The following is a 17879-nucleotide window of genomic DNA, read 5'->3' on the forward strand; positions in this document are numbered from 1 at the left end:
ATATATATATATATATAACCTAATACAATAAGTATAGACATATTTTTATGGGTTGTTGCCATTTAAAATAAATAACACATATAAAGAGTTAGTACAGGTTTAGGCAAATTAAACTGAATAAATATTAACTATTAGTTGTCTCATACAGGAGGGTCAAAGGAAGGTCAGTGTTTATAGATTGAAAAATGGAACTCTGGGGACACCTATATAGGATCTGTATGCTGGGGACAAACTGAGCTTATGTGGGCAGAATCAATCTCTCTCTTTCTTTCTCTCTCTCTCTCTCACCAGGGATTGAACCCAAGGGCACTTATCCATGAGCCACATCTCCAACCCTTTTTATATTTATTTAATTTGAGACAGGGTCTCACTAAATTGCTTAGGGTCTCACTGAGTTGCTGAGGCTAGCTTTGAACTTGTGATCCTCCTGCCTCAGCCTCCTGAGCCACTGGTATTATAGGAGTATGCCACTGTATCAGGCAACATATCTCTTAAGAAATTTAAATTATGTGTGTAGCTATTATTTTCACTAATTAGGTGACTGGGGATTTTTTTCCTTCCTATTACCTTAGAAAAATCCATGATTTGTTTTAATAGACTAAGAGAAAAACCAGGATTTTTGTTGAAATTCCACTTCCCATTACATAGGCATTTTTCTACCTGGCCTACTTCCTTCCTCTTGCTAAATCCTCTTTAGAATTCAAAGTGCCTTCTGATTCTAGGGCTTCTCCTATTCTGTTAGTTCACTGAGTCCTCCTGGTATTCCTGGCCCCAGGCTCTGTCCCTGCAATGTGCCCTCTCTACCACCTACAGCTTCTTTGTTCTCTTCCTGTCTACCTTCCATATGTTTAATGTCAGATCTGTGGAACCTCTCATTTCATTTCCCTCCAAGTCTCTGAGGAGCCAATGAGTCACTGCTGATTGGCTCTATTTAAATGGCTGGATTCAGGGATGCCCTCTGTCACCACTTCTATTTAACACAGTTCTTGAAACTCTAGCCAGAGCAATCAGACAGATGAAAGAAATGTAAGGGATATGGATAAGAAAAGAAAAACTCAAATTATCACTATTTGCAGATGATATGGTTCTATACCTAGAAGATCAAAACATTCCACCAGAAGTGTCCTAGAACTAATACATGAATTCAGCAAAGTAGCTGGATATAAAATCAACACCTGTAAATCAAAGGCATTTCTGTACATCAGTGACAAATCTGCTGAAAGTGAAACTTGGAAAATCACCCCATTTACAATAGCCTCAAAAAAAAAATACTTGGGAATAAATTTAATGAAAGAGGTGAAAGACCTCTACAATGAAAACTATAACATGCTAAAGAAAGAAATTAAAGAAGACCTTAAGATGGAAAGATCTACCTTGTTCTTAATAGGCAGGATTAATATTGTCAAAATGACCATACTTCCAAAAGCACTATTCAGGGGGCTGGGGTTGTGGCTCAGTGGTAGAGTGCTCGCCTTGCATGTGTGAGACCCTGGGTTCGATCCTCATCACCACATAAAAATAAATAAACAAAATAAAGATATTGTGCCCATGTATAACTAAAAAAAAAAAAAAAGCACCATACAGACTCAATGCAATTCTAATCAAAATCCCAAATGGCATTCCTTATAGAAATAGAAAAAGCAATCATGAAATTCATCTGGAAAAATAAGAGACCCATAATAGCCAAAGCAATCCTTAGCAAGAAGAGTGAAGCTAATGGCATTACTATTTCAGACCTAAAACCATACTACAGAGCAATAGTAACAAAAATAGCATGGTATCAGCACCAAAATAGACCTGTAGACCAATGATACAGAATAGAGGACACAAAGTCTAACCCAAATAACTTCAGTTATCTTATATTAGACAAGGGCACCAAAAACCTACATTTGAGAAAAGATAGCCTCTTCAACAAATGGTGCTGGGAAAACTGGAAATCCACATGTAACAAAATGAAATTAAACCTTTATCTCTCACCATGCACAAAACTCAACTCAAAGTGGATCAAGGACCTAGGAATTAAACCAGAGACTTTGCACCTAATGAAAGAAAAAGTAGGCCCCATCATGTCGGATTTAGGCCCCAACTTTCTTAATAAAACTCCTGTAGTGCAGGAACTAAAACCAAGAATCAATAAGAGGGATGGATTCAAACTAAAAAGCTTCTTCTCAGCAAAAGAAACAATCATTGAGGTGAATAGAGAGCCTACAGAATGGGAGCCGATCTTTACCACAAGCACGTCAGACATAGAGCACTAATCTCTAGGGTATATAAAGCACTTAATACAAAAACAAAAACAAATAACCCAATCAATAATGGGCCAAGGAACTGAACAGATACTTTTTCGGAAGCTGACATACAACCAATCAACAAACATGAAAAAATGTTCGACATCTCTAGCAATTAGAGAAATACAAATAAAAACTACTCTAAGATTTCATCTCACTCCAGTCAGAATGGTAGCTATCAAGAATACAAACAATAATAAGTGTTGGCGAGGATGTGGGGAAAAAGGCACACTCATACATTGCTGGTGGGACTGCAAATTGGTGCAGCAATCTGGAAAGCAGTATAGAGATTCCTTGGAAAACTGAGAATGGAACCACCATTTGACCCAGCTATCTCACTCCTCAGTTTATACCCAAACGACTTAAAAACAGCATACTATGGGACACAGCCATATCAATGTTTATAGCAGTACAATTCACAATAGCTAAATTATGGAACCAACCTAGATGCCCTTCAGTAGATGAATGGATAGGGAAACTTTGGTATATGTACACAATGGAACATTATTCAGCATTAAAAGAGAATAGAATCATGGCATTTGCAGGTAAATGATGAAGCTGGAGAATATATTGCTAAGTGAAGCAAGCCAATCCCCAAAAACTAAAGGCCAAATGTTTTCTTTGATATGAGGATGCTGACTCATAATGTCGATGGTGGGGGAGCATGGGAGGAATGGAGGAACTTTAGATAGGGCAAAGGGGAGGGAGGGGAAAGGAGAGGGCAAGAGGGTAGGAATGATGGTGGAATGAGTAGACATCATTACCCTAAGTACATGTATAAGATACGAATGGTGTGAAAATACTTTATATATAATCAGTGTCTTGAAAAATTGTGCTCTATATGTGTAATATGAAATGAATTGCATTCTTCCATCATGTATAACAAATCAGAATAAATTAAAAAAAAAAAAGAAAAAAAATGGCAGGATTCCACTTATGAGTTGGGTTCCAGTGTTGCTGAGCAACCCTCTAACTAATCTAGTTTGTTAAAGCACCACAAGCCCTGGTGGCCTCAGCCCTCTGCAGACACCCTGCCAGAGTGCTTACCTCCAGTGCCTAGGCTCCAGGGCCCTAGGGCTTGGTGCTGCAACGCCTGCTCCCTGTTGCTGGCTGTTTCTTGCTCTCATCTGATCCTTGGGCTTTGAACCATATGGACCCACAGTTTAAATCAGGCAGATTTTCAGATGTTTGGTTTGTTTTGAAAACTCAGAATATCTGGTAACACGGGCTCATGCTCCTGAAAGGCAGCAGCTGGCTGGAGCAGGGGCGTTTCTCCAGTCTACAGCGGCTCCAGCTCCCAATGCTCCTCACTGTCCTCTGCTCTACCCCTCCCTCATTCATTTCCCTCCCCACCTCTCTAGGCATTTGAGTTTATGACCTCTGTTCCAGCATTCAAAGAAGGGGCACAGACACCGGAAAGGAAGAGATAGGATCATCATCTTTTTCAAGCGGTCTGTAGTGGGTTTTTTTTTTTGTTTGTTTGTTTGTTTCCAATGAGGGGGAGTTATTGCCCTTACACCCTGGAGCAGGCTAAAGAATGGGTAATAACAATTCTGGGGCCAGCTGGGACCATGAAGGAGCCTGGCCAACATGTGCCTTACGTCTCTTATTCACCAGGGTAGAGGCTGGAAATCATGAAAGGATCTCTGCAAGGGGCTGGAGGGATTCTGGAAGGTAGAGTGGTTATCAATTGTTGGCTAAGACTGGGATGTTTCTGGTGACTGGAGTTAAGTGACACTCATTCTTTTAAGTGCCAGCTACATGTGCAGACCAGGGAGCTTCTGGTGGCTACTGAGGGAAGATTCCTGTGCAAGGCCAAGAAGAACGAACTGGGGAGATAGGAAGTCAAAGGAGGGACAACTTATGTCTGGCCCTGGCCCTGGCCTGTGGGATCAGTTTTGGTCAATTTTTTTTTTTTTTTTTTAAAGAGAGAGTGGAGAGAGAGAGAATTTTTTTAATATTTATTTTTTAGCTTTTCGGCGGACACAACATCTTTGTTTGTATGTGATGCTGAGGATCGAACCCGGGCCGCACGCATGCCAGACGAGCGCGCTACCGCTTGAGCCACATCCTCAGCCCCTAGTTTTGGTCAATTTTAAGACAGGAAGAGGAGAAGCAGTGTCAATGAAGGACTCTGAGACCTTGAACTCAATATTGCTAACTTGGGGCCAGGTGAGATGGACACAGAAGAGGGTTCAGGAGCTTTTCCAAATGCTCCTATCTACACAGCAATAGTGACAGAATTAGGCAGACCATGTTTGTAGGTGGGCAGGGATGAGAGGCAGCCAGCAGAGCAGTTGCAGTGCCCAGCGTGCCTGGCAGAAGGCTAGAAGTGGCCTCTTCACAGGGCACAGACTGAGTGGTACTGCCAGGGCCCTGGGGCTTGCAAGCTGCACTTCCATGAAGAGGTGCATGAGTAAGCCAAGAGACTTGTTTCCGATCACCAGAGACAGACCTCCCTGGCCTTCCAGAGAGGGTGACCAAGGGACACGCTGGGTGTGGATATTTGCATGGCAGAGCTCTGCAGTCCAGAGGATGGGGACTCAGAGTGAGGCCCTGGGGTATCATCAGTGGAGCCAAGACACATGCACCTGGGTTAGTGAGGCTTGGGGCGGGCAGAGCTGCCACTCTCTCACAGCCCACTTGTGTGTCTCACCCCTTACCCCTAATGTAATCACAGCCTCCTCCCCTCCCCTGCATCCCACTGTATATGAGGACCCAGGAGGAAACCTATACAACACTGCCAGAAACCAGATGTGTGCTGTGGAAGAATGAATGGAGCCCGGAAATACTTCAACAGTAGGTTTCTTTGCAGCATCCTGGGAGGATTTGGAGAGAGAGATTCTGATGCAGAACAAGTTGCATAAACATTTCAAAAGAGAAACTTACATTTCACTAGCAAAAAGTCCCTGAATTCCTGGTGATCTGTAAACACCGGTGGAGATGGCAAGGGTGGGCCAAAGAGTGGTACACTTTCTTCTGAAAATATTTTCAGCCTACACAGAAAACATTCCAGAATTAGTTGGTTTTTCTTCAAAGATCACCACTATTTTGCCCTTCACTGTGTCCAGCAGCCTCGGCCATGGCCCTGCCCTCCTTTCCAGCTGAGTTGTTTTCAGGGCCATGGCCAAGACTTCCTGCATCCTCTGTGGTCTAACTCATCAGCTACGGATAAGGTCAGACTCCCCAGGAACAATGGCAGTGGTCACCTCTGTGTGCCCGCAGCTTACAGGTGGCACAGCTGGCCTTCTAATACGCAGCCCTGAGTCCGATTCTCCCTTGGCTGCCTGGGGTGGTTCCCTTCATTCTACAGAGGACTGAGGCTCTAATGAAATCAACCCTTTCACAAAGCCTCAGAGTTAACAAGTGACAAGGCTGAGATTCAAAATAATCTATTTGGTCGAAGTTCACACTCTTTTCACAACATGATAACTTTTAACTGTTAATTTTTGAGCACAGAAGGGTAAAGGAAGGAGACAGGAGGCTCAAAAAGAGGCTCAAAAAGAAACATGCACATCAAGAGTATCAATCAATGTCAAATTAACATGTAGACAGATAATCAGAGCAAGAAGTGAGATGAGGCTGTCACCCACCTGTAATTGTCATTTTGCTGGTCATACCTCACTAAGGCAAAGATATCTGTGGGGAGATGGTCAAGGAAATAATCAACAACCCTGGCGCTCGCAGTTGACAGCTTGTGCTGTGGAAAGTCCTTGTGCAAAAGGCTCTTGCCCAGCCCTTCTGTGGTTAGGGCTCCTAAGGTCCTCGGGTTAGGACAGAACTGTGGCTTCTTTACAGGAGAGCCCCCTGCCTGGTCCAAGCATCTGTGTGCACCTCCACTGGGAAAGAGCTGCGTCTCCAAAGCTGTCAGGAGAGCAATGTAAATAAAGATATGAAATGAAGCAGCCAACCAAGCAGAGAGAGCAAACAAGACCCCAGCATGAAATTAGTCATATATTTCATCTCACATGTTCGAGAGGAAAAGCAATTTAAATGTTTCCACTATACACCTTCCCTCTCTCTCTTGGCTTTGGTAGACAAAACAAGATAGAACAAGCCAATGTGGCTGGTGACAGCTTCTAAGCAGAGTCTCCCGAGCTTGGGCTGGAGCCTGCCAACCCCAGAATAGAACAACTGCTGGGGGTGGAGCTCCACGCTGGAGTGCTGGTTCCATCCCCAGCATTGAGAAAAAAAGAAGAGGGTGAATTGTACAGTGTGTGAATTATATCTCCATGGAGCTCTTTTGAAAAATCAAAATAGCACAACCACATCTAGTGGCCTCCTCTATCCATGCTCCACTAGCTTCCCTCTCCCAGCTGGCCACAAAGCCACCAGGCCCTTGGCATTTCCCTTCCCTGGCTGGGTGGAATAGAATTTGCATTAACAACTCCTGCTGTCCTTTCCAGAAATGAACCTGCTAAGCCCCAAATATAAAACTTACAAAGAAGGGAGAGTAAAACAAAATTGACTTGGCCACTTAAAGCCACCTCACTCCCTATCCTGGGGTGCACCTGGGAAGTTTTCTGCTATGTCCAGGGACTTGATGCAGGAAGGAGGTGATATGATTCCTAGTTCAGTGGTCAGGGGAGACAGTTTTAGCAAGCAGGGATGAGGATGGGGGAAATCTATAGCGCAGGTGGAGGCAAATACCTGTTTTCCTCTCTTCCTTCTTAGGAGAAGTCTGGAGGCTTCAACTTTAAACACTTACTAATGTGCTATATTTCAGGTTCTAAGGGATAAGGCAAAGCATAGAGATGTCTGAGTCCCAGAGTGCCTGTCTCCAGATATTTCTACTGGAGTCTTCAGGGAACATGAAAAACTAGGTAGCATTTATCCTGGAAATGCCTGTTGGTTGCCCTTTACTTACAACCTGTGGGTTTCACTGTCACAGCCTGTGGCCCAGAGCAAGTGGGCCATGATTAGTTATCATCTGGACTGGCTGAGTCCATGCTCCCTGCTGTCTGGCCAAGCTGGACTCAGACACTGCAGGGGACGTCAGTCTCATCACAGGAATTTGCTAGCACTATGAGATGAACAGTAATTAGGGGAAGCAAATTAAAATATTATCAACTCACTTCTCAGATTTTAAGAGGTGGTAATGTGGCAGCTATGGTCAAACTCAGAATCAACCAGGCACAATGATTTTGGCTTTTTTTTTTTTTTTTAACTTACAAATTTTGATACCTAAAGAAAAATTACTCAGATACCTAAAGAAAAATTCATTACCTATCATTCTTCTAATTCATTTATTACTGATGGGTGCAGGAAGTTTCCCTCAGAAATCAAGAATTCTCTGAGAGCTAATCTATCCATGAATTTAGTGGGGGCAAAGGAAGAGGCAAAAATGCAAAACCTTGGGAAAAAACCCCAAAACTGGGAGTCTCAGACCATAGCAATGAAAACATGTCACTGCAATGGCACATGCCTGTAATCCAAGCAGCTCAGGAGGCTGAGGCAGAAGGATCACAAGTTCAAAGCCAGTCTCTGCTGAGGCCCTAAGCAACTTAGTGAGGCCCTAAGCAACTTAGTGAGACCCAGTCTCAAAATAAAAAAAATAAGGGCTGGGGATGTGGCTCAAGCGGTAGCGTGCTCGCCTGGCATGCGTGCAGCCCGGGTTCGATCCTCAGCACCACATACAAACAAAGATGTTGTGTCTGCCGAGAACTAAAAAAAAAAATAAATAAATATAAGAAAAAAAAATAAATAAATAAAAATAAAAAAAATAAAAAAGGAATGGGGAGCTGGGGATATAGGTCAGTTGGTAGAGTACATGCCTCGCATGCACAAGGCCCTGGGTTCAATCTCCAGCACCACAAAAACAAAAACAAAAAAGGACTGGGGATGTGGCTTTGTGGCTAAGCACCCCTGGGTTTAATCTCCAGTCTCAAAAAATAACCCCCTCAAAACAATAAAAATCACGTGAGTGATAACATTTGTGCGAAGGTCAATAACTTCCAGTGAGACTGCTAAACCAGAGCAGTCAACAGGCCCAGGATACGTGTAAAGTGAGAGCGGATCATGGAAGGCTTGAAGGCGGCAGAAGATTCCTCTCCCTCCTGGAACACAATGGTGACAATATCGTTTCCAATGTGGCGTTTCCTTTCCACCTGCAGTGAGCACAAACAACATCACTGAGAAAGCTGCTCAAATATGGCAGAGCTGAAAAACAGGACGTTGTATAACAATCTACAGCAGCCAGCAGAGCCCAACCCTCAGCTGACCTTGACTGCTGCCTCCCATTTCCCTGCCCATCTCCTGACTCAGGCCTGTACTTCCTCTTGTCTACAAAAGCCTCCTGACCAGCCTCCTGGCCTCCATTCTCTCCTCACTCTTCTGCCCTATTAGGTTTATCTTTATTCATCTCCTGAGCTGGGCACTGAACAAGGGGGTGCATCAGAATCCCCAGGGGAGGAGCTCAAACATTCATATTACAAATGCCTTAGCTAGTTTTTCTTTCTCCCTATATCTCCAGTCCTCCTTAGCTAATTCTGAAGTACACACTTGGTGAGAACAATGGCCTACCAAATTTGACCTATCCAGAATGATCTTCTAGACCCATGGCTGATAAGATTCTTTTCTGTAAAGGGTCAGAATTTAATGTTTTCAGCTTCAAGGACCATGTGGTCCTTTCACAGCCAGGCAGCTCCTGTGGCAAAAGCTGTCACAGTGCACGAACAAGTGAGCACAGCTGTCACCAATACTGCTGCATTCACCCCAACAGGGGCTACTGCTCACCTGTGCCCTAGCCTTTGCCTGTTTGGTCAATCACAATGCCTCCCTGTTCCTCTGGATCCCATGTGTCCTCAGTTCTGGGTTATGGGGGACTACAGATGGAAACTCATTCTTTCTCACGCCCCTTACCAAGAGGTGGTTCACCTTGAATATGGCTGGCTGGATAGTGCAGCGATGAATAAACTGTCACAAACGTAACCCTAAACTGGTGCCCAGTCCAGCCTCCAAAAGGAGAGTCTGTAACCCCAGCAACTTGGGAGTCTGAGGTAGGAGGATTGCAAATTCAAGGCCAGCCTGGGCAACTTGGTGAGAACCTGTCTCAAGATGCAAAACAAAAAGGGCTGGGATGCAGCTCAGGGGTACAGTGTCCCGGGGTTGAACTCTGAGTGAAAAAAAAAAAGGGGGCACCATAGTTTCTGCTGCCTCCTGTTGGAACATGGAACTTGTGCAGGGGGCCAGGAGGGCTGTGCCACCTGTCAGTAGTGAGCCCTGCTGCAGACAGGAGAGCGCCCCCAAGAGGCCATGCAGAGGCCCCTGAGAGGCCCTGAGACTTCAAGGACGGGAGCAAGGACAGATTCCCAGCATTCCCATCTAGCCTCCAAATAACTCCAGCTCAGCTGCCAGGGGACTGTCTCTGAGGAGGCTCCCTGAGACAGCAGTGGAAAACCTGCCGGCTGAGCTGTCAACTTGCAGGACCATGAGAGGTTGTGAATCAGTTTTCTCCAGCTGGTAAGTTTAGGAGTGGTTTGTTTTGTGGCAAAAAAATAAATACAACAGGGCCTTGGCTTACCCAGTTTATTTTGCCTTGTCTCTTATTTCTTTTCTTTTTTCTTTTTTTCCAGTACTGGGGATCAAACTGAGGGCCTCATGCAAGCCAAGCAATTGCTCTCCCATTCAGTACCAAGCCCACATAAACCTCATTATCTAAGCCCAGACAAATTACACTTTGCCCAGGAAGCCTCCCTGTTTCTGTTAGATGTTGCCTTCTTTGTCCCCTGGTGTCTGTAGAACTTTCCTGATGCCCTTCCTTGGGGCGCATGACTTTCTGTTTTGCACAGTAATGTTTGCCCAGGCTTCCCGGAATCTTCTCTGCACTGCAAGCTCCTGGAAAAGAGGGCCCCTGCCTGATTCTTACAGGATATTATGGGGAAATTAAGGTTTAGAGAGCATCTCCAAATTTCAATTTAATTCAGTGCAAAAAGTAATTATTAGCTGGGTGCAGGGCACACACCCAGTGATTCAGGAGGCTGAGGCAGGAGCATTGCAAGTGCAAGGGCAATCTTAGCAACTTAATGAGGCCCTGTCTCAAAAAAAAGGGCTGGTTATGTGGCTCAGTGGTAGAGCACTGCTGGTATCTAGTACCAAAAAAAAAAAAAAAAAGAAAGAAAAGTCATTATTGTTGGCAATGATTTCTTAGGTATGACACTAAAAGCACAGGAAAAAAAAATAGTGTCTGGGGATGTAGCTCAGTAGTTGAGCTCTTGTGTAGCGTGCACAAAATGCCCCGGATTTGACATCTAGTACTGGGGGAAAAAAGAAGATGATAGATAAATCAGAACACATCAAAATTGGAAACTTCTGTAAACCAAAGGACACTGTCAACAGAGTGCAAAGGCAGCCCAGTGGAGAATGGGAGAAAGTAATTGCAAATTAGATATATGATAAGGGTTAATATCCAGAATTTATATTAGAAAACTCCTGCTACTCAATGACAACAGCAACAAATCCAATTAAAAAGAGACAAACAACTTAGATATTTCTCCAAAGAAAATTTATATGTGGATAACAAGCACATGAAAAGGTGGTCAACATCATGAATCATTAAGGAAGTATAAGCCAAATGAGGCCTCACTTCATGCCTACTCTGTGGCACCTGAAATAACAAAGGTGAGGAGGAACTGCAAGCTTATGTGGGGCTGACAGGAATGTAAAATGGGGCAATCACTGTGGAAAAGGGCATGGGTGCTCCCCCCAAAACATAGATTTACCATATGATCCGGCAGTTCCCCTTTTGAATATATACCTCAAGAATTAAAAGCAGGGTTCGATTGGGTGTTTGTATATCCATATTCATAGAGGCATAATTCATCAGAGCCAAAAAGTGCAAAAGAACATAGTGTCGACAGATAAATGGATAAAGAAAATGTGGTGCATACACACAACGGAATATTACTCAGCCTTGAAAATATAGGGAACCCTGACATATGCTTCAACATGGATGAACCCAGAGTACATCATGTTAAGTGAAGAAGCCGATGTAAACGGACAAAATTATTATTCCATTAATATGAGGAACCTTGGGGCTGGGGTTGTGGCTCCGTGGTAGAGTGCTTGCCTAGCATGTGTGAGGCACTGGGTTTGATTCTCAGCACCACACATAAACAAACAAATAAATAAAGGTCCATTAATAACTAATAAAAATATTTTTTTAAAAATATGAGGAACCTCAAGTAGCTGGGAGACAGGAAGTAGAATGGTGGCCATCCGAGTCTAGGGGAGGGGAAAATGCAGAGCCATTGTTTAATGGGTACAGGGTTTCAGTCTGAGAAAATAAAAAGTTCTGGAGATAGACGGTGGTGACAGTTGCCTACTGATGTGAAAGTCCTTAATGCCACTGAACTGTACACAGAACAGTGGTTACAACGGCAAACTTTACATTATGCATATTTTACCACAATGAATATCAGTCATTAATGCTGGGGTTGTGGCTCAGTGGTAGAGTGCTTGTTTAGCATGCGTGAAGCACTGGGTTAGATTCTCAGCACCACATAAACATAAATAAGTACAATAAAGGTATTGTGTCCATCTACAACTAAAAGTGTTTTTAAAAAGTCATTATTAATTCATTAACTGCTGAATGAACAAAATGTGGTATAAAGCCATACTATAGAGAATTATTTAGCAATTAAAAAGGGATTTTAATAAATGCTACAATGTATTTTCATTTATAGGAAGAGTCCAGAACAGGCAAATACAGAGATAGAGAGTAAGTTCACGGTTACCAAGGTAGGGTGGGAGAGGAGAGCTGAGGGGAGAGGGCTTCTCTTCCAGTGATGGAAAAGTTCTAAACTGACTGCTGGATAACCCCGCAAACACACTAGAGTCTACAGAGCTGTGTGCTCTAAAGGGTGAACTGCATGGTATATGAGTTAAATAAATAAAATAAAGGTACTGTGTCCATCTACAACTAAAAATATTTTAAAAACAACAACAAAAAAGAGTCCCTGAGGTTAGTTTCGGAGTACATTTGAGCAGGTCCAAGGAGGCACGAGGAGGCCTGCTGGAGGGCTGGGAGAGAGCTCAGCGGCCTGGAAAGCAAGGCGAAGGCCCCGAGCAGGCCAGGTTCTCCTGGGAGAGGAAGAGGGAGATGCATGTGATGGGATGCAGGAAACAAGGGGAAAACGAGAGAAGGAACAGGGTCACAGAGGCTTTCCCTGGTGGAGTGGCAGCCATGTGGTTTGGGAAATGACCTGACCTGCATTTTAAGGCTCACTCTGGCTGCTGGACTGAGATGCTGGCTTCAGGGGACAAGGGAGAGACAGGGAGGCTACAGCATGGTCCATTTGAGAGGTGACGGTGACGAAGACCAGTGTGCCGAGCGGCCACAGTTTAGATGAGTCTTAAAGGTAGAATAAGTGGGATTTCCTGCCAAATCAAACGTGGGATGAGATAAAAGAGAGGAGCTGAGAATGATTCCACTATCGCTGCCCTGAAAAAGGAGGAAGAGAACAGAGCAGGTGTGCAGAGCGCCCAGGGCGCAGCCCTGGAGTCCAGGGTCAGGGCATCCTGCTCAGCGGGTCAGGCTTCCCGGCCCTAACACCTCTCTAGGTTTCTATTTCTCACAAATCTGAACAACCGTCCATGCGTGTCAGTGATGCTGCCTCATACTGATGCCTTCAATGCGGAAAAGCATGAAACAATCTCCTAAAAAGGTCCATGGAACCCCAACCCCCAGCCTTTGTCATGTCTGAACTGGAGAATTTCCCCCTGAAAATGGCCAACCCCTGGGGTGGGCAAGAAGTGTACAGGGAATTTCCCAGCATGGTGCTGCCCATGCAGACGCTCAGGGTTAACCTGCCGCGGCCCAGAAAACAGCACTTGCCAGCTACCGCATAGGATCCACTGTTTTATGTCCTGGAGTCTCATTCTGAAATGACCAAAGGTACACTGAGGCAAGGCAACACCTACGCAAATCAGTCTCTGGGGTGTCTTGCTGTGGTGTGAGCATGTCCCCCGGAGGCTCATGTGCTGGGAGCTTGGCCCCCAGTGTGGTGTCAAAAGGTGACGAGACCCTTGAGAGATGGGCCTCGTGGGAGGTGATGAGGTCTATAGGTGGGACTGACATTTTTTTTTTTTAATGTTTGCTTTCTTATGCTTTTTTAAAAAAAATTGATTTATTTATTTTACAATAGAATACTTTTTGACATAGAGTACACAAATGGAGCACAACTTCTCATTCCTCTGGCTGTCCATGGTTCAAAGTCACTCCACTAGTGTAACCATACATGTATATAGGGTAATGATGTCTGTCCCTTTCTACTGAGGACTGACACTTTTCTCTTGGGAGTCCATTCTTGCTCTTGTGGGTCTTGCAAGAGTGGGTTATTATAACAAGTCTGGTACCTCCCTGAATCTCTCTTGTTTCCCGTCTTGCTGTGTGATTTCTTCCATATTCATGACAGCTACTATGATATCATCTGCCATGAGGCCCTCACTAGAGCTGAGCAGATGCCATTGGCATGCTCTTGAATCTATACAACTGTAAGATAAATAAACCCCTTTTCTTTACAAAGTACCCACACTGGAGCATTTCATTATAGCAACACAATACAGACTAATATGAGTCTATGAAACTATATTCACACATGCAAACACATCTACATGTTCACACACTCATGCACTTTATTACCTATGTCCCTTTATTTCTTTATGGTGATATAGCATCAGTGAGAATAGAGCTTCCAAAGTCTTGTTGAAGGTTTTCAGAGTACAGACTGTAAAAAGCATCCTTAAATTGGTAGCGATATTCTACTATAGTAACGTACAGTCTCAATTCTGTGAAAGCAGTATGGTGCTCTCTCCACATTCAGGTCACTGATGGCTGGTGTTCTCAAAGAGCCTATGTTCACACATACCTGCTGTTTGTTCTCTTTGGAATATGGCAGCATGGTGGAAACATGGAACATGATCTCGTGCCCTTGATACACAGTATAAACTGAGTGTATCCCTGTGGTGTCATCTGCAAAATACAAATGTGCATTTATTGGATGCAGAACCTTCTGAGGCCATAGGGAAATAGCTTTTATCTGCAGATTGAGGAGTAAGGACACAGTGAACACACTCTGAAAGGTCATTCTGGATTATCCACTTGAGTGGAAGCAAAGCTTCTACCCACATGAAAAGACCTCTCTCTGAGCTCACTTGCTGATTCATGTCTTGCCTCAGAATGGAGGAGATCAGGAGAAGTCTGGGCTAAAAAGCAAAGTTTGCTATGATTCCCTGCCTTTCAGTTGCTGAGGCGTACAGGATGAAATCAACACAAGACGACACAATTATCATGTCCACGAGACAAAAGTAAGTGATATATCTGGCAGAATTGTGCAGTGGTTGAAAGCAGGGGCAGACTTGGGTTCAAACTCATTAGCTATATTATTTTCCCCCCAAAGTTTAAGGTTTTGTTTTATGGCATTTTCTTAATTTATTTTAAGCTATAGTTCTTTTGACAAGTCATCTCACTGTTCTCTGGGTCTCAATTTCTTAATTTGAAAATGGGGGATGCTGGGAAGACTGAAAAAGATTATATCCACAAAGTGCTCCACAGAGTGCCTGGCTGTCTTGGGGGCCCCGGGGACGGTAGTCTGCTCCAGAGTAGGGAGGCTGTGTTGGTCCTGGGATGATGAGCTTACAGGCACTTGGGAATTCACCTTGTGCACACAGAACTTGTTCTGGGGAGGCTGGGGCCATGGCCTCCTGCCAGCCCTGTCAGTTCGCCTACTTCCAGCACAGTCCTCACACACCCTGCTCTCAGACTCAGAATCTGAGATGATGCCAACAGGGTTGGTAGGAAGATGGGGCTCCCTGAGGGCCAGGGCACCCAGATTTGAAGCCTGTCACATTTAGGCCAAATGAGCCTCTTACCACCTGCCCCACTGTTCTAAAGGCCTGATTGTGAAGATCAAACAGCGGCACAGGAGACGCACAGGAAAATGACAGAAGTGCTACCTAGACATAAGATCTAAACTTGGATCTTATCTACCATCCTCTCTTAGGCCCCACCCCCAGATCCCGCTCTCAGATGCTCCCAGGAAGTTTTATAATCCCAGATGCCACCACCACCAACGTCCCCAGGCCAGAAGCCCAGATGCTGTGGGGGGTTCTTTCTTCCTTTCACCTCCCACATTTCAGTCCTACCCCCTCTGCCTTGGAAAGGGCTCTCCGGTTAGTGCACTCTTCTCCCTGCCAGCTTGCTGCCCCCCAGCCACGGCGGCCACCACCTCCTGTTTGGACTGTGGCAACCACCTCTCCACTGGCCCCTCCTCCTTCTCCATTCAGACCCCTGCCCAGGGGACCACAGACTTCTTGCAGGGTCATGCTACTCCCTTCTCCAGTCCACAGGGCATCCTTCCTGGCCCGTCTGCTCGCTCTAGTAATAAAGGGTTTCTCTTAGTTTCTAGAAGAAGTCACATGCTTTCCAGTCTCAAGGACTTCACTGATATTCCCCTGCTGGGAGTGCTCTTCTCTCCTTAAGACACTCCAGCTGCTGCCACTTGTCATCCCTGCCTCTTACTGCAAACATCACTTCCCCAGAGAAGCCTCTCCCAAGCCCCCAGATTTGGCAAAGTGTCCCAGCAGCATTCCGCTCCTTAACTGCTGTAAGTACTTAGTACTAAGCTATTTGATTGTTAGCTATTTTCTGTCCATGTGTTCAGTGAACTCTAGGCTCCTAGAAAGGCAGGGCCCATTTTGGTTTATCTACATATGTACTACAGTCCTGGTACACAGATGGTGCTCAATAGTAAGTACAGATAGGCATCACTTAATGATGGGGACATGTTTTGAGAAGGTGTCCTTAGCTGATTTCATCCTTGTGTGAACCTCTTGGAGCATACTGACACGAACTGAGATGTTTTCAGCGTCACTAGGTGATGTGATCTTGTGGGATCACTGTCACAGATGTGGTCCCTCATTGATGGACATGTCATGATGTGGTGTGTAACTGTATTTATGAGTAGATCATGACTACTGCCACCTCCTAGAGGCTGTGAGGCTGACTAGTCTTGCAAAGCTCAATGGAGGCACTGAATATGTCCAGTGACCCTTGTCAGACTAGATGTGATGCTCGACTCCTGTCCTTTGTCTCTGGTCCATGCCTTCCCTCATCTTGGGTATAAGTTCAAACATAGATCAAATTGATTAATAAAATTCTACCAGCTACAACAAGATAAATCAAGAAGCAAGCTTACTTTTGGTGTCCAGACCGCCACGGTAGCCTGTCCAGCCCTTGAGAGTGATCGTGTCACCCAGGAGATTTAAAAATTTTTGAAAAGCTTCACTTCCAATTTCTGCAGGAAGAGGCAAAGTATGAACAGAACGGGGGTGCAACCAAGCCCTTGTTTTCTAACTACCACTGACATCACTTGAAGGTTTTGAGGCACTGCTGAGGTGCGCAGCATGAAGCCACCTTCCCTCTTCCTGGTCCGTGAGGAAGTTTCATAATCCCAGGAATCAGAGGAAAGGAAATTACCAGGAAAGAACCAGATGAACAACCTTACCACTGCCAGATCACCATAGGATCACCATGTTTAGAATTGCACTACTAATGAAAACATTAGTAGTGCTTCCACCAATAACTAACAGGTATTTCACACGAAAAATGATTAATCTCAGGAAGAAGACACCATCGTATAACTCTCCCCGCATAAAAGTCACAGGAAAGTTTTCCGCTGCAGAATCAAATTCTCCAAATCCATGTGCTTTCCCACTTAGACTGTATCTCCAGTGCCCAGAGCAGGGATTGGTAGAAATCAGGTGACCTGTAAATATTTGCCAAATGAATGAAACTGGGCAACAATTGCCCTACAAAATTTACCCTGAAATTTAAAAAAAACCTGTCTTCTTGAATTAAAGACTCCAATGAGTTCAGTTTCAACTGTCAAAAATGCACCAAGGCAGGATGGGTTTCCTGTATGCAGAGGGGGGGTGGTGTTCACATACCATTGCTGAACATCTCGTCATCAGTGAGCTGCCCGTCTTTGGCAAAAAGAACCCCAAACTTGAAATTCACAGAGCCCTGACAATAAGAAAACAAAAGGTGTGGAAGTTAATTTTACCATCAGAGTGTGCACGGTCCTAAGATGTCACCAAGCTGGACACTTGGAGATTCCTTCCTCCCGTTCGAATTTTGACAATGTGAATGACAATAATTACATTATTTTCATAGGTTTTTAAAATTTAAAGATGAGACCATATGCTTCTATATGTGCTAACTCATTGGCAATCTCATAACTAGTGGCACCTGCAGGATGCCAGGTCCATTTTGGGGCAACACAGAGCTCCAGATAAATGGCCACAGCAACTCATGGGGCTGGCACCATCTTCTAATCCACCCACCCGCAACAGTGCAGATCCCAGTCAGCAAAGGAGAGCTCATTGTCATTCAAAGCCGAACATAACAATCTTAGGCTAATGTCTTGTGGACTCTTTTAGAAACAGAATGGTGGGCAATTTATACTAAAAGCTCATTTTCCCCAATTCCTAAAGATATTTAATCTGAACAAGTCACAAAACAGATGTGCAAGGAAAAAAAAAAAAAGCCAAGCAAGCAGTCACTAGTCCAATGTGCAGTCTGCCGTCCTCGAC

General features: G+C 44.5%; 1 protein-coding gene across 12 annotated transcripts in view; it reads right to left on the bottom strand.

Moving 5' to 3' along the window:
- The window catches only part of Garnl3 (GTPase activating Rap/RanGAP domain like 3), a 132268-nt gene that overhangs the window by 40696 nt on the left and 73693 nt on the right, over window positions 1-17879 (bottom strand). For 11 of the 12 annotated variants that reach the window (XM_015497566.2, XM_048813003.1, XM_048813002.1 and 8 more), the window contains 6 exons: window positions 17235-17310; window positions 16484-16582; window positions 14156-14259; window positions 8287-8395; window positions 5882-5927; window positions 5178-5284 (listed from right to left, as the gene is read on the bottom strand). In XM_015497566.2, coding sequence (XP_015353052.1) covers window positions 5178-5284; window positions 5882-5927; window positions 8287-8395; window positions 14156-14259; window positions 16484-16582; window positions 17235-17310 — 541 coding nt within the window. The remainder of the gene's footprint in view (window positions 1-5177; window positions 5285-5881; window positions 5928-8286; window positions 8396-14155; window positions 14260-16483; window positions 16583-17234; window positions 17311-17879) is intronic. The other variant, XM_048813005.1, reaches the window with a different exon arrangement.

This window comes from Marmota marmota, unplaced genomic scaffold (genome assembly GCF_001458135.2).
Source record: "Marmota marmota marmota unplaced genomic scaffold, marMar, whole genome shotgun sequence".
Lineage (NCBI taxonomy): Eukaryota > Metazoa > Chordata > Mammalia > Rodentia > Sciuridae > Marmota > Marmota marmota.